Source organism: Thermothelomyces heterothallicus (assembly GCF_042370625.1).
Source record: "Thermothelomyces heterothallicus CBS 202.75 unplaced genomic scaffold P884_scaffold_17, whole genome shotgun sequence".
NCBI lineage: Eukaryota > Fungi > Ascomycota > Sordariomycetes > Sordariales > Chaetomiaceae > Thermothelomyces > Thermothelomyces heterothallicus.
In genome coordinates, this window is record NW_027192578.1 from 251,475 (window position 1) to 272,771 (window position 21,297).

General features: G+C 55.0%; 6 protein-coding genes across 6 annotated transcripts; 3 read left to right on the forward strand and 3 right to left on the reverse strand.

Annotated features, from left to right (window-relative positions):
* Positions 1 to 221: 221 nt before the first annotated feature.
* P884DRAFT_261402 (Aldehyde/histidinol dehydrogenase) lies at positions 222 to 2,609 on the forward strand. The gene is made up of 2 exons (XM_069441552.1): positions 222 to 1,135; positions 1,190 to 2,609. Exons 1-2 carry the CDS (start codon positions 666 to 668, stop codon positions 2,169 to 2,171), a joined length of 1,452 nt encoding a protein of 483 aa, XP_069296123.1. The 5' UTR covers positions 222 to 665; the 3' UTR covers positions 2,172 to 2,609.
* On the reverse strand, positions 2,399 to 3,294 carry P884DRAFT_168190 (phospholipase/carboxylesterase; the record flags this gene model as incomplete). Its single annotated transcript, XM_069437291.1, has 3 exons — positions 2,399 to 2,543; positions 2,684 to 3,117; positions 3,178 to 3,294. Coding segments are annotated over 3 exons (696 nt in total), but the record flags the coding sequence as incomplete, so codon positions are not given.
* A 904-nt stretch (positions 3,295 to 4,198) lies between these two features.
* Positions 4,199 to 5,759, reverse strand: P884DRAFT_278766 (aspartic peptidase domain-containing protein; the record flags this gene model as incomplete). Its single annotated transcript, XM_069443223.1, has 3 exons — positions 4,199 to 4,740; positions 4,865 to 5,350; positions 5,423 to 5,759. 3 exons carry the CDS (start codon positions 5,757 to 5,759, stop codon positions 4,199 to 4,201), a joined length of 1,365 nt encoding a protein of 454 aa, XP_069296125.1.
* A 1,859-nt stretch (positions 5,760 to 7,618) lies between these two features.
* Positions 7,619 to 8,870, forward strand: P884DRAFT_278767 (WLM domain-containing protein; the record flags this gene model as incomplete). The annotated part of the gene is made up of 3 exons (XM_069443224.1): positions 7,619 to 8,372; positions 8,444 to 8,624; positions 8,687 to 8,870. 3 exons carry the CDS (start codon positions 7,619 to 7,621, stop codon positions 8,868 to 8,870), a joined length of 1,119 nt encoding a protein of 372 aa, XP_069296126.1.
* Positions 8,871 to 9,527: 657 nt separating this feature from the next.
* On the forward strand, positions 9,528 to 10,963 carry P884DRAFT_278768 (uncharacterized protein; the record flags this gene model as incomplete). Its single annotated transcript, XM_069443225.1, has 2 exons — positions 9,528 to 10,216; positions 10,501 to 10,963. The coding sequence occupies 2 exons, from the start codon at positions 9,528 to 9,530 to the stop codon at positions 10,961 to 10,963; spliced, it is 1,152 nt and encodes a 383-aa protein (XP_069296127.1).
* A 1,112-nt stretch (positions 10,964 to 12,075) lies between these two features.
* P884DRAFT_278769 (uncharacterized protein) lies at positions 12,076 to 16,704 on the reverse strand (the record flags this gene model as incomplete). Its single annotated transcript, XM_069443226.1, has 3 exons — positions 12,076 to 12,616; positions 12,683 to 13,440; positions 13,516 to 16,704. The coding sequence occupies 3 exons, from the start codon at positions 16,702 to 16,704 to the stop codon at positions 12,076 to 12,078; spliced, it is 4,488 nt and encodes a 1,495-aa protein (XP_069296128.1).
* Between the last annotated feature and the right edge of the window lie 4,593 nt (positions 16,705 to 21,297).

Consider the following 21,297-nt stretch of genomic DNA (forward strand, 5'->3'; position numbering starts at 1 on the left):
GCACTGGATTATAGCCTGCACACAGGGCTTTGCTTCTATTAGCGGCGCATCGCGTCGTCCGAACCTGCTCCGCATCTAGAGAGTGAAAAAGACGCCTTTCACAGGAGCATCAGCACCCGCCGTTCGTGAAACAGATGCCGAATCTTGCCTCCGCATCTCCAAGTCTCCACTCTATGGACCCCCGCACTCAAGGTCCGGGATGCCAACCGTGCCTGGTCGGAACTATGAGGGCAGTTTTTGCCCCTCGAGGGTCCACGACCCTGTGGCTCCTCGTTCCGGGTCTTCATTCGCCGGGCTATGCATCAAGAAAAAAAGGGGACACATGGGATGTATTCGCCCCGGAGCATTCATAGAAGTTGATGAGCGGCTGGCTCGGTGATCAGCTTCGAGATGAGCAAGAATCACGCCCGGCACTGCACCTCGGAGATACCCCCGGCTCCACTTACCGACCGGGACCTGACCTAGCCAGATTTCAGAGAAGTTGAAGGGCCCCAACCGGCCGGCATGGGGGTTATACCCCACCGTCGTGCTCGGGTAACCTTTCGAGCCCTCGCTATGATAAACTCTCTTCCTTCCATCCCCTCACTGTCCCCTTTGGCTCCTTACTACGACGCATCTCGGTCTCTTGGTTTACGCGGTACTTGGCTTGCTCCCCTTTCCTCGCCATGTCCTCATCTACCACCGGTGCCGCCGAGGCGTATTCGGTCCCCTTCTACATCAATGGCAAGGAGGTGCACCCGGAGAGGAAGTTCAACGTTGTGTCGCCGGCATCTGGCAAGGTGGTCCACCAGGCTGGTAGCGCAAGCGAGACCGAGGTTCGCGCCGCCGTCGACACAGCAGCGGACGCCTTCCGGACATGGAGGAAGTCGCTCCCGCGGACGCGTCGTGACATTCTCCTCAAGGCCGCGGATATCATGGTGCGGAGGAGGGAGGAGCTCGGTAATTACATGATGGACGAGACAGGATGCCCGCGCCAGTGGGCCGATTTCAATGTCAACACGGCAAGGGAGTTCATCATCGACGTCGCTGGCAGACTGAGCGGTCTAGAAGGCACCCTGCCCACCCCTGCCGACCCGGACACTGGAGCCATGGTTCTCAGGGAACCCTTTGGAGTCGTCCTTGCCATCGCCCCTTGGTAAGGTTGCACCTTGTGCAATTGATTGATAATGCTCGTAGCTGACCAAGCCAGGAATGCTCCGTACATTCTTGGCGTTCGCTCGGTACTCTTCCCTATCGCCGCAGGCAACACCACCATCCTCAAGGGCTCCGAGCTCTGCCCGCGGACAATGTGGGGCCTATGTTCCGTCTTCCACGAGGCCGGCCTGCCGGACGGCGTGCTGAACTTGCTCTTCCACGAGCCCGCGAACGCGGCCGCGATCACACAGATGCTCATCGCCGACCCGCTGGTCAAGAAGATCAACTTCACCGGCAGCTCCATGGTCGGCCGCATCATCGGCAAGCTGGCCGGCGAGCACCTCAAACCGGTGCTCCTCGAGCTGGGCGGCAAGGCGCCCGCCATCGTATGGGAGGACGCCGACTTGGACAATGCCGCCGTGCAGTGCGCGCTCGGCGCCTTCCTCAACTCGGGCCAGATTTGCATGTCGACCGAGCGCATCCTTGTGCACAAGAAGATACGCGCCGAGTTCGAGAAGAAACTCGTCGGCGCCATCGACAACATCTTTGGCGGCCAGCATGACCCCCTCGTCCTGATCAACAGCCTCGGCGTCACCAAGAACAAGAAATTGATTGAGGACGCCCTGAGCAAGGGAGCCTCGCTGCTGTACGGGGATGCCAACGCCCAGGAGGCGAGCGCCACGCGCATGCGGCCCGTCGTCGTCAGCGGCGTCAGCTCGGACATGGATATCTACAAGACGGAGAGCTTCGGCCCCACCGTGTCGCTGTTCGAGATCGAGACGGAGGAGGAGGCACTGCGGATCGCCAATGACACCGAGTACGGCCTCTCCTCGGCCGTGTTCACCGAGGACTTGCGCCGGGGCCTTCGGTTTGCCAAGGAGATCGAGACGGGTGCCGTACACATCAACAGCATGTCCGTCCACGACGAGACCGCGCTGCCGCATGGCGGTGCGAAAGCTTCGGGGTATGGCAGGTTCAATGCTGCGCAGGGCCTGGCCGAGTGGGTGAGGACCAAGACCGTCACATTCCGGTGGTAAGCAGTCTTGGGGGAGAGAGAGAGGGATGTCGGCGTCTTGTTACTAGTAATGATACCATTTTGTTTTCGTTCTAATCAAGAGCTGGTATTTAGTCCCTGCCAATGATGCCCATTCAGAGTCGTTAGCCTTTCCCTTCCAGACCAGTGATATCCCTTGGGTCCTCGTATAAGTACAATGCTTCAGACCACTCGAAGCAGAGCTCCCCTTCAGGCTCGTACCATCTTGATGTCTTTCCCGCCCGTGACAAACCTACACGCCGCCACCACGAGCCTAGTCCACACCTCGAACTCGTAGTCGTTCTGCGGCGCGTACAGCAGGGTATAGCCCCAAGGCAATACCCTGTTCACCCCGCTCAGGCGGTGTCTTTCGCCCCTATTAACGCCGATCAGTTCGCAGCCCTCAACAAGGGTGTTTTGTGTTTCTTTCTCTCTGCTTCCCTCTTTATTTTTTGGCAGTATGAAAGGAAACGAAAAGAAGGTGTTTGGGGGGGGGGGGGAGGAGGGGGAACTTACCATCCCTTGGCAACCGCCTCCTCCCCGTCGATCAAGCTCAGAATCATATGCGAGCTGCCTTCGGAGTGAACGTGGACAATCTCCCGTTTCGCAATGCCCATGAACGGCGGCATTTTACCCTCCCTCTCGGCGACAAAGATAGCCGGGTACCGGCCCCCCTCCAGCCGGGACGGCTTGATCTCCAGCAGCCGCCCGCCGCCCCCCCCCGGCTGATCTTCCTCCTGCTCCCCCACGAGCCTGCGCAGGAACGCCTCCATCCGCCCCACCATCTCGGGCGTGCCCTGCATCGACGTCTGCCGGTGGGGCGCCACGAACGCGGGCACCGCCGGCCTAGGCCCGTTCCGCGGGTGTAGCGGCGGGGACGGGGGCAGGAAGGACGTGCGCCCGTGCGGCGCGTACGCGCGCACGACCGCCTCGTCGACCACGACGTCCGCCTCCTCGGGTTCGCCGGGTGACGGCCGGCGGCGGCGGCGGCGGTAGTACGGCGGCGGGACGGCGCGGATGTCGGACCGCGCGAGCAGCCGCGAGGTGGACTGGACGAGGAAGCCGAAGAAGTTGTACGGGGGCCCGCCGGGGCCGAGGGCGAGCCAGTCGCGGTAGGACGCGAGGATGGAGGGGAGGGAGGAGAAGAAGAGGAGGAGGAGGAGGAGGAGGCAGGGCGGAGTCGTTAGGGTGAGAAATCTCGTCATCGTCGTCGTCGTCGTCGTCGTTCCTCTGTTAAACGAGTTGGGGAACGAGAAGGGGAGGCGCAGGGCCGAGACGAGATTGCCTAGGGTGTAGGACATCTTTCCACCGTTGACGCAACCCAGGATTGGATTTCCGGGAGTCAATTACAGGAGAGAGAGTGTGTGTGTGTATGTGAGTGAGTGAGAGTTGGATATGCGTTTCGGCTGCTTAATGTCAAGTGAGGCATGAGCACGTCGTTCCTGGACCCTGTGGCCGCTGCTTGGTTAATGTATTGGAGAAAACGGGCAGACGGGCAGTCGTTGAATGAGTAGTTGAGCAGGAGGATGAAGGTGGTCAGACCATCATAGTGATGAGATTGGCTGAGGACGGGAAAAGAACGGAATCCTTAAGCTGACATCAGCAATGCATCTCAAAGTGCACATGACGACCTCGAGAAACACCAGAAAAGAAAAACAAAAAGAAAAGAATAAACGAATCAGTCTAAGTAAAGGGATCATCACAATCTCCGAGTTATGACAAGATACAACTGGGAAAAAAAATTACGTCGAGGCCAAAGGAGATGGATAGGTTGGAAACATTGATGAGGAACACCGTTCGCGGAGGAATGGGAACCTACGTCAGCAGCAAACACTCGGGGTATGCCAGGAGCAAAGGCCCATCTATCATTGTCTACTTGCAACCGCCGGGCCTGCGGCATAAAAAAAAGATTATGATAAAAAATATACAGACCCCAGAAGCGAGAAAATAACCCGTCCTCTCCCTCCGTACTCTATGCTATGTTTCAGGCCAGACACACCCCCTCCCCCCCCTCAGGCGGCCCCCATTGGCTCAAAGCTCCGGCTTCGGCGCGAAGCCCAGCTTCAAGTTCTCGACATCGAAAACGGTGAACTGCGCCTTGAAGAAGATGTCGCCGTAGATGGCGAAGGGCATACCGCTGGCGCTCTGGATGCCGCCGTAGCAGACGGTGGCGGTGTCCATGTCGTCGGTATCGACGGGGGCGTAGGGGATGAGCTCGCCCGGGATGACGGCCTTGTAGGTGCCAATGTGCAGCGTCAGGTCGGGCATCGAGGCGTTGCAGGGCATCACCCAGCCGCCGACCTCGGGGGCTTGGCGGGCGCCCTGGACCTGCCAGTAGTAGGCCTGCGCGATGCCGGGGGGGAGCAGGAGCAGGGTGGTGCCCGTGTCGGCGATGGCGGTGTGCGCGACGGCCCTGAACGGGGTGCCCGTGACGTTCCCGGACGGTTCAGGGAGCTGGATCGAGTAGCCGGTGGCTTCGAACTGCCAGAACCCGTCGGTCGAGTCGACATCGACGAAGGAAAGGGGGCCGACGAACTCGGTCTCGTCAATGAAGCCAAAATTGTAGTTGCCGGCTATGGGACGAAGGGTTGTTAGATCACAGAATTTTTATATTATTGTTTTTCTGTTCAGAAAAAGAAAGAAAAAAAGAAAAAAGAAAAAAGAAATGAAAGGAAAAGGGAGGAGAGGCGGGCTTACGCTCGGCCTTCTTGAGGTTCGCGCTGAAGAGGCCCATCTCCAACGACTCCAGCGCGTTGGAGATGAAGGTCTTCTGCTTGGTCGGCTTGACCGTGTTGATGGAGTCGAAGCCGAGGCCGAGCAGGCCCGAGGAGGCGGCATCGGTGACGAAGGACGAAGAAACGAAGGTGGCGGACTCGACGGCCTGGTTGAACACGTTCACACCGCCGACGCTGACGGTGTCGAGGTAGACGTTGCCCGACGAGCGGCTGCCGTCGCCGTACTGGATCGACCAGGTGTGGTTGCTGAGCCGCCGGGCGGTCGAGCTCTCCTCGATCTTGTAGATCTTCTGGCCGTTCTGCTGCCTGCTAGGGGTCTCGGAGCTGAACACCCACAGGTCGGACGAGCCCGTGTCGAAGTTGAGCATCAGGGTCTGGGGAGGAGTGCCGATCTGGACGGGAGCCAGATACTCGACGTCAAAGAGCTGAGGGATGGCAGAAACCTCGCCTAAGAGGGCGTTGTCAGCAAGACTTGATCTGACCCGTTGACAAAAAAAAAAAAAAAAAAGAGCAGACCTACCCGAGTCGTCCGTCTCGTTGGTGTAGGGCGCCCCATTGCCGTAGGACGACTTGAAACCCGGAATCTTCTTGGAGTGCGGCTCGATGCCCAGGTCTTTGAGGATCTTCTGGACCACCTCCAACAGGTCCGGGGGCAGCTCGATGTTGTACTTCTCGTAGGCCTTGGCCAGCGCCCTGGGGCCTCTGCCGTGCTGGCGGAACAAGTCGTTGCGAATCTGTCCCAGCTTGAACTTGGTTCCCCCGAGCCGGCGAGGCTTGATGTCGGAGGGGTCGACCTTGACGACGCGGGGCGCAGCCGCGACGAGAGATGCCGCGAGGGCGAGGGCGGCGAACTTCATGATTTCTATGGATATGCGAACGGAGTTCACTCAGCTGCGACAGGAGGAATTTCTCGGAAGTCTCGAAGAGAAACGAAGGTGGGCGGTCGGTTGGTGAAGAATGAGCGACAATGGAAAATGAGCGACTGCTTGCCTTTGAAAATGGGCAGCAGCGGTATGATAGAGAAAGAGTGGCACGCACTTGCGCTGGAAAAGTACGCGGTACGAAAGTGGCCGTACTGACTGGAATGGGTAGAAAGAAGAGAGAGAGAGAGAGAGAAAGAGAGGGAGAGTGGGAGAAAGAGAACAGAGATTGTGGGTTAGAGTGTGAGCTTTGCTTGACTTTGTTTTCATGCGATCCTGTCGCTTGTCATGGAGGCCCCCAACTCAGGGATTGGTTATGGGATGAAAGGCCCTCGCAGATCTTTGTACATCGCAACACCGAGCTGGACAGGCACCATCAATTTGGGTGTGAAGGAGACGGGGTGAACTGGGTCCAATCCGGTCGGCTATCGACCTGCTACAAGGTAGAACCGGCGCTTGGCATCCTAACATTCCCTTGGCCACCCCGCGCCGGCTCGGATGCCCAGACGGAATGCGGAAGAGGCGTTGGCTTGCTCGCCCGTGAAACAGGGCTTTCCTTTTGGCGATCGCCAACGGTCCGAAACGTGCGGGGTGGAGCGCCATGGGCTGTGCCTGGCCATCCCAATTTCGCAGCGTCCTGCGGCAGCCCGGGAAACCCTGCAGCGACTGATTTAATCAGATGGAGCGTTTTGAGTGGTGGACCGACCATGGTCCTGCAACCTCTTCAAAGGACAGAGCGAGAGTTTTTGTCGGTATCGCGCTGTGGAACAATGCAGGCGCTACAGAGTACTGTTCAACCAACCGCGCAGCGATAAGCCGCCCAACTTGAAACAACACCCCTCCTGGCGTGTTCACCGCCCGCTGAAGAAAGCTTGATGGTTTCATCCCGTTCCTTTGCAGACTTGGCACGATAACTGTCTTCCTATCGAAGTTCCACGGCGCGGCTCCGCCTGCGGGGGCGGTGTTTGCGAAACCGGTTAGTTATATGCTAGTACGCAGTACGCTCGTGTAGGCTGCGAGTTGGAGGCCGGTGGTGCCGACCTTGAGCAAACTGAGTAAATGGCCAGGAAATTCCAGGCGGATCTCGGAGACAATCCGATGTTATCGACGGTCGTCCTTTGTTAGGAAAGGATGTACAGGTAAAGGAACTAGGATCCTGGGCCGGATGTGCTTTCGGAAGAATCACCATCCGTTAACTATGGCACCACATGACCTGATTGAAAAGGGACGTGTCATCCGTAGTTACTGCGTGGCTGCCAGCTTCACAAGCAGCGCCTGCCGTGGCTGGGCAGTCCCCGTATTACATAAGCCACCTTCCCGCCTCGGGGCGCGATCTCATCAACATCTTAGCCCAGGTGATGCAGCCTCACTCTGTTCGTGCCTGACGCCGCAGGTTGAGGTGACGCGTCCGAGTGGGCGACTCGGACAAACCTGACCGCGAATACTTCCTCACCCTATTGGACCTCTTCCTCCAAGGCCTAAGGTGGCTTGCCATGGAACAATACCGACCGCTGGGTTTCGTTTCCGAACGAAAACATCTTTCTCTACATCTTCCAGACGTTTTGAGAAAGACGTTACGATATCGTTTTCTCCCTGCGCAACGGATGCATCTTATTGAATAGCCATATCGACTGCGGTTGCAGCTGCCTTCTTACCTTATTACTTCTTGCAGTTTTTGGTGCCAAGCCAACTGATAGGTCCCAATACACCCACTTCCGTTCTGCACGTAGCAAACAGTGCAACACATCGGCCGGCGCAAACCATCGACATATCGAAAAACAACAAAACCAGGCGCAATGCCGCGAGAGACCAACCCGCTGATTTCCTCGTATACCCATCTTAAAGAGCTTCCTCGTGAGAATGAGGCTTTAGATCTCCTGAAGAGGCTCGCTGCCCTGGTGAAGCCCATCATGCGGGCGCGGGGCTGGAAGGTCAAAACGTTGTCCGAGATGTATCCTCCCCAGGCTGATCTCTGGGGGTTGAACATTGACAGGAGCCACATCCTCATCCGCCTTCGACATCCCCACGACTGCACCCAGTTCCTCCCCTTCGAGAAGCTGGTAGACACCTTGCTGCACGAACTCTGCCACCTCGTCCACGGGCCGCACGACCGCAAGTTTAACGCTCTGTGGGACGAGCTTCGCGAGGAGCTAGAATGCTTGATGATGAAGGGCTATACGGGCGATAGCTTCTCCGGCCAAGGCCGGCGACTGGGCGGCGAGGGTAATCCGCCTTCGGAGGCCCGCCGCCTTCCTCGCCCGGGCTCCGAGAGGCGGCGGCCAGCTCTGGGCTTCAAGGGTGTCAGGCTAGGGGGCGCCGCGCCGGCTCGCGACCAGAGCCTGCGCGACGCCATTCTGGAATCCCTCGCGCGGAGGGGCCACGACGTTGGCCGCAACTGCGCCAACGACCGGCCCCAACGGGAGATCCAAGCCATCTCGGAGGCGTGGCTTTCCAATGGCTTCCGGACAAAGGCTGAGGAGGATGAGGCGAACGACGCGGCCATCGCGCAGGCCCTTTGGGAGCTCGAGCAGGAGGAGAGGCGCAAGTATGGTGAATCCGGCGGTTTCTTCCGGGACCCCATTATACGAGCTTGATGCTGACACCCTTTAGGGAGGCCGAAGGCCGGCCCCCGCCGGTTCCTGTCGCTTCGAGACCGCCACCCCCTCCGCGACCCGGGTCTCCCGAGTTGAGGAACTATTGGACCTGTACCTTCTGCACCCTGAGAAACCCGACCGTAGCGGCCAAGTGCAACGCATGTGAAAGCCCACGCCCAGCGGGAAATCTTGCTCGAGGCAGTTTCAGGTAGGCAGCACTTAGCAGAGGTATCGCGCCGTAGTCGATGGTCTAACCATCAGAACGCGCAGCGAAATTATAGACCTTACCGGCAGCCCTCCACGTGAAACCCCAAAGCCCCTTCCCCCCAGCACGGCTACTGCGCCGCCAGTTCCACAGCGGCCAAAATGCTGGAAGTGCTCATTCTGCGGCAACGTGATGGAACACCGTTGGTGGACGTGCCCGCTCTGCGGCAAGATGAAGGAGAGCTCTTAACATACGGGGGAGACAATCTCGAAACAAATCAGTGTCAAGATCTTCCAGCAAACCGTGATTGCCCGAGGTTAGACTGATGGCCCTGTGAATATTGGAGTTTAACACAGTTCGGCCCTCGTGTGCGGTCAATTGTGCTTGACAAACCCTAACCCTAACCTTTACTGCAGTAATGGGGCCCAAACAAGTCGAAGTTGGACAGAGTCACGTGAAGGCGCCCTGAACCTAAATGGAAAAGCAAAGCAGATGAGGTTCTTAAGATGCTGCTCTCTCTCGAGGGAGGGGTGCAACTGTGTAGAGAGGTATGGGCCACAACCTGATCACAATACCTGATCACAATGTTTTATTAAGGTAATGACCATGGTGATGGTGGTGATGATGATGATGATGATATGGTTACAGATGCGTGTGTTGTTGAGTTGAGTAAATAAAGGCTTCCTCAAACGAAGGACAAAGTCTCAGAGAGCAATTCTCGCGCGAGAGATCCGACCATTTTCTTTCTCATCTGTCATTCGACCTGAACCCGCGAATTCGGGCGCGGCTTGACACGCCTATCAAAAAAAGGAAAAAGAAAAAAAATAGGATAAAAATAAAACATAAAAAGGCCTTTTATTTCAGCAAACATCGCCAATACACCTCAATTTTGTTCATCACATCGCCATGCTTCGCCGTCCTGCAACTGTCCTCACCCTCACTCCTGAGGACATTGCCGACTACGAAGATCGTGCGGCCGAGCGTATTCGCGCAGCCGAACTCGAGGCTCGCCAACGAGCTGCCGAGGCCCACGCCCGCGCTCGCCATGGCGCGTCTTCGACTTCGACCGCCCTCCGCAGGGCCGCCCTCGCCACCGCAACACCCGCGACTGCCGGGCCTTCTTCATCAAGCAGGTACCACGGCAACGGCGCCGGCGGCATCGACTTCCACGGGACGAGGGTGCTCAGCAGCCCGGCGGAGCACCAGTTCAGCGACGACGGGGAGGAGGAGAGCGACAACTCCGAGGTAGAGACGTCGTACTACGCGAGGGCCCAGTCCCAGGCCGCCAGGGTCAGCCTCGCCCGTGAGCAGGCCCTGCAGCAGGCACGCGCTCGTGCCGACGATGACGAGGAGGAGGTGGAAGAGGAGAAAGAGGAAGGGGAAGGGGAAGGTGGAGTGGACGAGGAGGAGGTGGTGGACGAGGGCGGAGGGCAGGAGGTGGAGGTGGAGATGGGGATGGAGGACGACAGCGACGGAGCCGTCGGCGGCCACCCATCTCACCCACACTACCGGCTGCGCAATCTAGGGCGTCTCACGCATGACAATGACGACGATGGCGACGGCGACAACGCCCCGCTCCCCGGCTCACAGCCGCCGTCGACCGCGGCGGCGGCGGCGACAGAAACGCCCCCCAACCCGCGCGACCGCGACCGCGACACGCGGCGCCGCCACCGCCGCAGCAGCAGCGGCGGCGGCAACCCCCCACCCATCCACCAACCGCGCCGGACAGTCCGAGAACGTACCGCCGAAGCAGCAGCAGCGACTCCTCCAGCGCGCGAGACACGCCGGGGCGGCGGCGGCGGCGGCGGCGGTGGTCACGCCCCGGCCGATGTGCCGGCACCGCCGCCGGTCCGGGAGACGCGCACGCGCACCCGCGCAGCCGGGCGAGCATCGACGTCCTCGCCCCCTCCCGCGCGCGCTCCCGCTCCCGCTCCCGCTCCCGACCGTGCGGTCGCGTCCTCCACCACCACCACTACCACCCGCGCCCGCGGACCAGCAGGCGAACCAACGACGCGCGAGACCCGGTACCGCAACCATGCTGCTCCAGCAGACGACCCCGCCGCTACGACGACGACCACCACCACCACCGCTACCGCCACCGCTACCGCCTCCGCGTCCTCTTCTTCCGCGTCGTCCGCGCCCACGACGACCCGCTCCGTCTCCGGGGCCGGCGGCGCGCGGAGAACCGCGGCGGCAGTGACACCCGAGGCGAGGGTGCAGCGGAGCCGAGACGAGCGGATCGGGGTGGCGGCGCCCCGGCGGGGGCGGTCGCATCAGGTGTGATTTTTTCTGTGCCTCTTTTTTTTTTTTTTTCCTTTCTATTTCTTTTCACTTTCATTTAGTCTTTCCCCGTTTGTATTGGTTAGGGCTGGTTGGCGAGTTGTCGAGTTCCCAACCACCTGATCCTAGGTCATCAATGATGGGATGATGGGGGAGGATAGATACGTTCTTGAGACTATGGTATCCTATCGTAAGCTACGTCTTTTCTTCACGAAGTCGGAAGAGAAGTTTTGGGAGAAGGGGGGGGAGGGAGGGAATGTTTGGAGCATCGTCCTACTTCTGAGGACCGTTCAGGGTGCTTTGCATAATACACAGCAGGCGATCTGGCTTCCCAGTGTCTAAAACAGACTGCAGACTACGCACGAAATCTAGACTTGGGTTAATTCGGCATTGGCATGGTCGTCAGTGCGCATGATCAGAGAGATATCAAGGCTGCTTCTGGGTGCGCCATCTGGAGTTGACCTTGCAAGGGATTCATCAAATGATCCAAAGTGAGAGTGTCCTCAACACCCGCCCCGTTCAATCAAGTGTTTCAGATATCGCGGAGCGCACCCATAGAAAACGAACGACAACACAGGGGTATCATGCCACTGCCAATTTTGGAACGCATCTAAATACTGTTTCCGCACCAGCCAGCAAGCAAAGCACCAAGCGAGCAAGCAGACGGATGCAGCTTCGCTGTTTCAACCTTCGCGCCAGTCACGATCCACTCTAAAGGGCCACAACACCAGCTGCGGCCCCTCCTCCCCCTGCCATCAAACCCAGGACGTCCACCCACTCAGACAGCTCCCATATTACATGGTACTTTGGGTTCAGTGTCTAGGTCTGATCCTCATCACCCCGTCCGAACCATAGGCAAAAAAAAAACACCATAGTGGCCCGATACCAACCCTCCGGTCGCCCCCTCTGGCGTGCCATCCCAGTAATTACGACAAATCCGATGCCCAGAATGCCCAGAGCTACACGCTTTTCATTACCGTACATACCATACCGCCGTGTTGTCCCAATGACAGCCGCGTGCCCCAAACCTTCAAAAAAAAAGTGGGCGAACCTAAACGCCTTGCTGAGATGGAAAGTGAATGGCCTGGCGGAAACAGGACTCCCGGTGCCTTTGTTTGTCCGTTTCCTTCAATTCTGTTCTGTTCTAACTTCCGGCAACTCGCGCACAGCGACCCTATCGAGGTGTCTGAGGCGGTGATGTCTGAGGAGGCACCTGAGAAGCCCCATGAGACGCCCCATGAGACGCAGGTTTGAATTTGAGCTTGATGATCTTCTTCTTGGGTTCGCCCGTCTCGACCGTTGGCGTGCTTGGCGGCCGCGCGAGTTGCGGACGCGGGGACGACGGCAGCGCCTTGCGCTGCTTGATAATTGACTGGCCCCCATTGGGCGCTGGCGCCTGCGCGTCGGCCGCAGGGACAGCCGGACGGGTCGGCGTGTCCGCATACTGGACGGGATGACAGGGCAAAGCAGTTCGCTTCGTTTGCGCAGGGGTCACGCGGATGGTCGACGAGGCCGGTGGAGCAGCCTTCTCGGCGCGAATCCTGTCCCTGATGTGGCTCGGCAATCTATCCCATGCAGAGAACGGGATCTTGACGATTTTCCTTGGTTGACCATTGGCGCCAATATCCCCTCTTGCCACCTTCTTCGGACGATCGATGCCGTCGCCGTCGTCGCTCTTCCGCTTTTTGGGCGGCTTAGGACGCTTCTCAGCCGGCCTGGCCGTGCCGTTCAGCTGTTGACTGGACATCACCGGAGACGATGCGGCCGGTCCCGCCAAAGACGTAGGCAGTCGGTGGAGAGGTTGGACTGAAATGGAGTCCGACGAAGGCAAGTCCGTTTTTGCCGGCACCGCCGGCCGAGGCTCTGTGACCGGGATGGAGTCCTTCCGAATCTGAGGAGCTGGCGTGGACGGGCCGTGGTGTGTGGAGCCCGTGAAGGATCGGTTGGCACTCAGCCTGATCTTCTTCGGGGCCGTAGAGGCAGGTGTAGTAGAAGGCACGGTAGTGAACGTGGGAGCGGAGGGCTCCGTAGCCTTGTCCGCCGGAGCGCTGGCTTCCCAAGCTGGTGGCGGCGCCGAGTCCATCAGAAGCTTGTGCCGCGGTTTCGTCCGGTAGTGCGTTGTGAACCGGACAATACACCTCTTCCTGGGCTTCTGCGTCGAAAACGGCTCTTCAACGGCAGGTTCCCTCGTACACCTCCAGACCCTAGGGTAGTTGAAGGTCGTCAGCAGTGAGTCTTCGGCCTCGAACATGGCCGAGCAGATCGCCAAGAGCTGGAACTTCTCCTTGACGCTGATCGAAGGCGACTCGACGGCCCGCCACATGGAAGTCTGCAGCTCGGTATTGCCCTTCAACTCCTCCTTCAGCGCCCCGAGTGCAGCGTGGATGCTCTGGTTTCGGGTAGCGGCAAGCTGTCGCTGTTGGATCTCGGCCTCACCCTGCTCGACGACCAAGCCGATGTCGTCAAGGGGAGCTTCTGGCTCTGCCTGGGCGGCCTTGCTCTCACCGAGGGCAACGGCCGCCATGCCTTTGCAAAAGATCTTGAAGAGACGATCGCGGACAAAGGGCGACGGGTCGGTGCTCACGCTGGCGAGAAGGAGCTTCATGATCGGTACCTTGGCGAGTAGACCAAGCTCGACGAGGCAGTCGAATGCCTCGATCCTGATGAGATCGAGATTTTCGTCCTGCAGGTACCTGACGAACTCGAGCGGCTCCGTACGAATGACGTTGGCCTTCATCAGGCGCATCTTGCAGTGCAACGCCGTCCTCGTCCAAATGTTGTGGTAGGTTGACGTCCACTCGTCCATGCGGCGGTACTTTTCAATCTCCTCAATGGCCTTCTCGATGAACGTCTTGAACTCCAGGTCGTCATCGTCGTCCGTCCTGAGGCTGGAATAGAGGTCCCTCTCGCTCTCCCACTTGTCGGGAATTATAGAGGTCGTGAGAGCTTCGAGAAGCTTTGCGATGTAGAACTGGTCCGAGTATTCATTGTCCGAGTTATCGTTGAACAGGAGCAAGTCGAGGAGGAACTCCCGCGCCCGACGGGAGCAGCGGCCATTCTCTCTGGTCCGTGCAATGGCGGCGGGGAGCGCGCATTGGACCGCGTACTGGGCTTTGTCGTAAAAGTCGTTGGGCGCTGGAGGGAAGGTCACACTACCGTTCTTGCCGACGATCCGATGGCAGAAGAAATGCCGGTACAGCAAAATCAACTGGGCGGTCCCGATGTAGTTGATCTCCGGGTCGGCCTGCTTCGGAAGATCGTCAATGGCCATGGTTCGGATGCCGTGGTAGTAGCGACGATCCATGACCGTTCGCGTCTCGATACTCGAGGCCACGCCATGTCGTTTGCCGCGCTTGAAGAAGAGCATGGCGTCTTGGTGCGCAACCACGTCCCGATCCTGTTGCAGTTGGGCCAGGTACATATAGCCGGGCATGTCCGTGATCATCTCACACAGCCACTCGAAGTTGCAATCGAGCCGGATCCACTCATAAGATTCCTGGTCCATCGCGGCCTGTACGCTTTCGGACCAGTCCTGGAGACCCCAGTTCTCGATGTCTCGTGGACTCATGAGCACGTCGCCCAGCATGTTGAAGTAGACGATGTCGTCTTCTTGGATATCATGTTTGTCGCCAGCGCTGTTGGCGGCGGCGGCGGCGGCCGTGGCTTTCTTGGTCCGCTTCATTCGCTTGTACTTCGTATTGTAGGCGATCTGAAGCGTGGTCGCCACCTTGTCCTTGTCCGTGATGGCGAGGTAGTGCTCATAGGGTGTGCCGTCGGCCTCATGGATTCGGACGGTGAACGGACCGGTGAAGAGCTTGGGAACCGGACCAGCCCACACCTCGTACACCTCTTCCAGCAGTTCTTTCAAGAACTCGTCCTTGGTGATAGCCTTCGGCCCGTTGTCCTTGCTCTGCGTTTGCGCGATGGAGATGTCGACATTGAGGTTCTTCTTGTTGAAGCGCTGCTTGATGAGGAGCTTGGGGCAGCCGGCGCCGTGGACCCACTGCTGCCACAGCTCGTCGGGTCGGTATTGGCTCTTCTTCTCGCACGCTCGCCGGAAATCCGCGTCGGCGAGCGAGGTGCTGGTGATGGTGGCATTGATGTTCGCGTTGGAAACGATCTGCGAGATGACGCGGACGATCCCCATCGACCCGGGGATTTTGGACATGCGCTGGTCGAGGATGAAGAGGACGAGGGGCGCCTTGAGCGACATGAACTCCAGCTCGAAGTCGCCGATGTGCAGGTACTCGCCAAGGTCATGGAGGGATGGCCGATGGACATCGGTCTCGACCAGCTTGTCTGACAAGGTCTTGAGGTGAAATCGGTACCAGTTGTTACCGCAGATGCTCCTCATGAACAGGTCCGTCATGAACCACTGGATGCCAACAATGAGCCAGCTGTCCGACCTCTGGTTCGGGACGACGTGGACGCCAAAGTACTGACTCGCCAGGGCGTGCACCAGCTTCCGCGTGACCTCAATCTCCGGGTCGATGATAACCTCCGGATAGAGCAGCCGATTACTGCACAGAGACATGGACGTCGCCGCCACGGTGTCGGATACCATGTCGTCGACGAAGCAGACCTTGTAACTCTCAAAGGGATAGCGGCCGAATTCCGGGGCGAAGAAATCCGCCGCGGCCACGATCGGACCGCAGGTGTGGCGCACGTCGTGTGCCCGGTTTGGGAGACAGTAGGCGTGAATCTTGGCGGCGTTGGCGCCGAGCTTCTCGTCTGCTTCCTCTGTCCGAAACTCGGACCACAGTTGGATATGCTCAAACGGCCCGATGGCAAACGCGATGTGCTGCGCTGCTGACAGCTGCGATTCGAACGTCATGATCTTCTTCTTGTCATCCTCGGGGTCGATCTGCTCCCCGGCGAGATTGCCGGAGCAGACAACGGTCATCTCCATGAGTTTGTCCTCCTCCGCCAGCGGCGGGGAAGTCGAGAACGTAGGATGAGCCTCTCCGAGTTTTCTCTTCCGTACAGCATCTGGACTCTGAGTGTTCGATTGCTGTGTAGTCAAGGGCTGCTCGAATACGTCTCCCAGGGTCCTGGGACACTTGATCGAGATCTTCCATGGATGTCTCGAGCCCGGATCGTCGACGCAGGGGAAGATGCAAGACGCCGTCCCCAGCTCCAAGGAATGACGGGTATACACATGAGGGTACCTCAGGTCACCCTCGTCCACGCCAACGAAGTGTAGGCCGTCGCGAATATTTTTGGAGCGGAAAGGAATGGACACCTTAATCCCATTCTTTTCGTCGTTCGGGTCGGGCCTGTCGAGCGGCGCATCTTTGGCAGCTTTCAAAGTCTTAATTTTGAGGGTCTTCCGAGGCTCGTCTTTGAACATGCCGTCAGGCCGCAGGGACACCCTTAGGGAGCGGTCGGCTGGGACGCAGCAGGGGAGTGTCTCTCGGTCTTTGTTGGGGACCTCGGGCCGCCGCGCCGGCCTGAGCGGTGCCATTCGCCGTTTCACGATGTGATGTTGTGTTGCGCCAAGCTGCCATGCTCGAGGCGTTCGGGCCAGATCGTAGGGGTCTGAGAAGGACGCAGTTGTCTTGAATCCATCCACGGTAACGTTCTTAACGTCGATCTCGCACTGCCGCGCGTCGAGCCATATCTCGTCGAGATCCGGATTTATGGTAAAGAGATGGATGGTCGACACGCCGCTGATGCTTTTCTCACGGAAGTGAACCTCGAGTTCGACATCCTGCTTGAGAATGACAAAGGGCTCGGCTCCGGCGGGCAGTTCGGGTGCGACGCCGGGCTCGCCTGAGTTGTCGTTTTCCTGCGCAGCCGGCATCCTGCAAATGTGATGTCGCGTCGAAGAAGCTGGGGCGAAATCGGCAGGCGTGGAAACGACAGTTTGTGCGGTGGGGGAGGAGGAAAATCGGTCGACGGACCGGCCCTTCGAGGCTCAAGTGGTTGGCGCGGTTTACTCGATCATGGCAAACAAGGTAGATCGCGTCTTGCGCAGCGCTGCAGATGCAGGAAGAGTTCGGACTCGCTCGGGTCTGGTTTCGGGTTCGGCAGCAGGAAGAGACACCTCTACTCTGCGGGTGAGACTTGTTCGGTGGCGAGTAGATAGGAAAAAAACGGCGAACAAAAAAAGAACTGGAAAATAATGGACAGGTTCCGAGCGATACGCCTCAAAAGAACAGGCACATGGAAGGCAACCAGATGTGCAGGTGCATGTGTTGTACAGCAACGGGCAGGAGTCTGGAGTCACGCGCTGGTTGTCGCTGCCGCCCTCACTCAGCTAAGAATGGTCTGGAGCGAAAACTTCTCGAGCTCTGAGGGGAAAACAGCCGGTTGAGAGATTGAAAAAGTAAGTCAGCGAACGAGCAGATAGGAGAGAGGGCGTAGAAGCACGGTTCGTAATGCCCCCGACCGTCGCAAGACGCGATCAAACTCGAGGACGAGGCGACGATGATGACCAGAGTGAATGACCGTGCTTTGGCAGTCGCAGCCGAAGTTTAGCCGGCGTAACACGACAGGGGAGCTATGAGTGGGGCCAGCGTTTTGCGGCCGGGCTGGACCCCACTTCCCCAAAGATCTGTTTGATCTTGGTCATTCTGAATTTTGGTGGCACCTCGGCATGGCGCCGAGACTTATCACCAATGATCGTGAATTGCTTGGTACCGTACTAATATTAAGGCGACCGTCCTCTAGGAACTCCTCCGTCGTTCGGGGACCTTACAAGGACAAGCGCTGCGGGACCCCATTTGACATTTTACGTCAAGGTGAAATATTCAACCAAAAGCGTACGGAGGTGGCTCTAACGTACAAGTATATAATACATTCCGTATATACGAATCTATCCCTTGGATTAAGGACAAGCTTTTGTCCTCGCCAAGGCGTCGACGAAATTACATGGGAGCGCAGCTTGGGCCAATTGGCCCCAGAATTTTTGAATACTTCTGCCCGAATCCGCCACGGACGACCAGTTTCTTCCGAGGCCGTGTTGATTAGTTCTCTTCGAGTTTGACGGGATCTGAAGATGTGGTGGACTGGGCCCACCAGGGCTCCAGCCCTACCGAGCTTGCAGCCACCCACATCTTCCTGCAGGTTGGCTCTGGACGCCTCCGTCCTTCTTCCTCAAGATCCATCGCCAACTACGTAGCAGAGATACGAAGATCGTCAGTTCTATCCGCGCACCCACCTGCAAGAGGTTATGAGCCCTCTACTGGAGGCTCCTGCAGTTGGCTTCTTCTTTTCAACTGTAGCTACCCTAACAATAATAACCATTCGGCTCTGGAGGCTCCTATAGTCATTCGAATCCATTGGGCTATAGCTACCTCTAACCTAACCACCAAAACCTAAAACCAAAGCAGTTCAATCGCCAGCCAGAATTACGGCAACAGAACCAGCAAACCTATCAGCAAATTCATCCACAAATCAAGCTTCCTTCCGCTGCTCATTTCTTCGCAGATTACTCTCCTTCTTCAGAACCTCTGCTAATTGCTCAAACCTACAGACTTCGGCCTTCGGCAGCCAGATTCTGAAGGTCCTGGTCATTTCTACCTATAAGAGCGACAACCGAGTTAAGAATCTATCAAGATTTAGCAATTCTAACACTCCAACCTGCGGAAGTTATTAAGCGTAAGACCTATAAGCCCTTAAAGACGTTTCCTTATACAAATAGGCCTACTACCTGAGGGTGAATGGTATCTACTGTCTAGGAGAAACAGGCAAGGCAGCGAGACTCTAAGGGAAAGATTCTCTAATAACCACCTATATAATAACTATTATATATCGTTAGTTCCATTTGATAACCCCGTCTTTAGGGACAAAGAAGAAGACGATAAGGTAAAGATGCTCTGGTAACAAGATATATAAGAGGAGGAACAACTTAGAAGAAATAATACCTAAACCTAAGACCTCCTATAACGGATGGTTACCCTATGGGAAGTAGCCGACCGCCATTAGAGAGAGCGAGATATGATCCTTATAAAATACCTATAAACCATTTCTAATAATAACGGCACTCCTGTCCTTCCGGAAAAGAGGTCCTTTGTACCCCTTCCTACCCTTAATAGCGAGGATGATTTAGAAATATAGGACGGCTAACTATAGTCATCGCTAGCGCCATATAACCTCTTCTATTATCTCGAAACCGATGTCCCTAAGCTAGACAAGGATGATATTATTACCTATAGTATATAGAAGGCAGACCGATCGGATATCTTCTGACTTACTACTATATCCTTGAGGAAGTTAGATATTTAGTCGTATATAATATATATTAGCTAGAATCTAGAAGTCGTTAATCTCTGTATTATATACCTAAAGGTCTTCTAGGCACTCTAATACGGTATTATCTATATAACCTAGATATTAGTCAAGGAGTATATAGGGATTAGTCTATCTAAATTCGATATTATAGATTAGTATATTGATTAGCTATATATTATCTATTAGTAACTATATAATATAGGCATTATCTTCTTACTAGTGGTAGAAATCTATTACGTCCTGATATCTATTAAGGAGATCTATCCTAATCTATTTTAATAAAATATCTAAAAGATAGAAGATAAATCCCTTACTTAGGAGGACCTTATTAGGGATATAACCAAGACCTATATTAACTAGGATATAAGGAGGAACCTAATTAATATTAATATTACTAGCGCTAATAATAATAATGGCAAGTAGACAGATGATTACTCTACCTTACTATCTAATAAGAAGAAGTTATCCTACCCTAAGATCAAGTATTAGGATTACGATAAACGTTTCTATAATGAAGTTAAGTACTATAAGTATAGCTTATATTATAATCCTAAGAATGTCTATTAGGGTTATAACCTAGAGAAGGCACTAGATACCTAGCTAAAGAAAGCTTACTACCTAGCTAAGAAGAATATACCGTTATCTATAGTAGTACTATACTTAAATTTAGGGGTTATAAATCTAGTAATATCTACTATATATAATATCTTCTACTCTATTAACTTTACGTCTGTTTGACTATCTTTATTACTATAACCGATGGTATCGTCTTTCCTATTAACTTCTAGAATCTGGTAGTAAGCGGTTAATGTAGTTAGAGATATTATCTATTACGACTTGGCTATAGCTAATATAGTCTTTAATGATATCAAGTGGTTTATTAAACTCTACTATCTATCTAAACTAAGGGTATATCTCTCCTTATCTAGCGATGTCACCAAAGCTAAGGAGATAGGTATTGTTACCTACTAGATAGCTCTTTAGAACGGTATAATAGCTATAGTTGAAATCCGAGAGGTACTCTATAATCTTATATCCCTAGTCAATTTGATCAGTGCTAGGAAACTGATTAATAATAATATCTTCTAGAACTAGGTAGATTATACCCTATATATAGGTAAATCTAGCTAGGTTATCATTAAACTTAAACGACTTAGCGATATCTTCGTCGTCTATAATATTAAACTAACTATACTAGCTACTACTATTACTAAGGCACCTACCCTAGCTAGAGCTATCTTTGCTTCTATTAACTACTATATTATATATCGCCGCCTAATGTATATAGGCAAGGCTACTATTAAAGCTACCTATAAGGACGCTAGTATCGATCTAACCGATAAGGACGCTAATACCTTCTATAAACCCTATATTATAAGGAAGGCAATAGATAAACTAGGTAAACGTACCCTAACCTAGGTAATAAGACTACTTTACTTCGTCTATATAGATATCGTTACCTATAAGACTCCTAGCTACCTAGATTATAAGTATAGCCTTTATATCATTAATGTCTAGTCAAACTATTACTAGGTCAAGTTTGGCTATACTAAGTTAGATATATTTAACAGACTAAAGGACTAGATCGTCTAGATGTATAACCAAACAGGTAGATATATCTAGATACTTAGACTCGATAGCGGTACGGAATTTGGCCAATCTGGTAAGGACTTCCGTAATAGTAAACTAGCCGTATTTATAGACGCCAAAGGTATTATTATCTTAAAGACTACTCCTTCGAGTCCCTAGCAAAATGGCAAAGCTAAACGCGTAGCTATAGATATCATCTAGAAGGCTAGAACTATAATGATCGCTTACCAAATCCCGGAATTCCTTTAGCCGTTTATCATTAACACTATAGTCATTATCGCCAATCTTCTTCTAACCAGGGCTAACCTAAGTAACAAGAGTCCCTATAAGCTATTTATAACTATACTTAATATACTAGAAGAGGCTTATAAGCCATATATCTAATATCTATATACCTACTTCTGCTATATGTATTACTATATCAAACTAGACAAACGTGACAAGGCTAATAAGTTCGGTCTACGAGTAGAAAAGGGGAGACTCATTAGATATATAGATATCTACGGTAAGATCTACTAGGTTTGGAACCTACAGACTAGAGCTATCGTTAGGGTTAGCGCTATTAAGTTTA

Bases quoted from the DNA above. Each gene is read 5' to 3' on its own strand.
- P884DRAFT_261402 (XM_069441552.1), top strand. From the start codon at position 666: ATGTCCTCATCTACCACCGGTGCCGCCGAGGCGTATTCGGTCCCCTTC. The intron at 1,136-1,189 runs GTAAGGTTGCAC...TGACCAAGCCAG, and splicing joins GTCCTTGCCATCGCCCCTTG to GAATGCTCCGTACATTCTTG.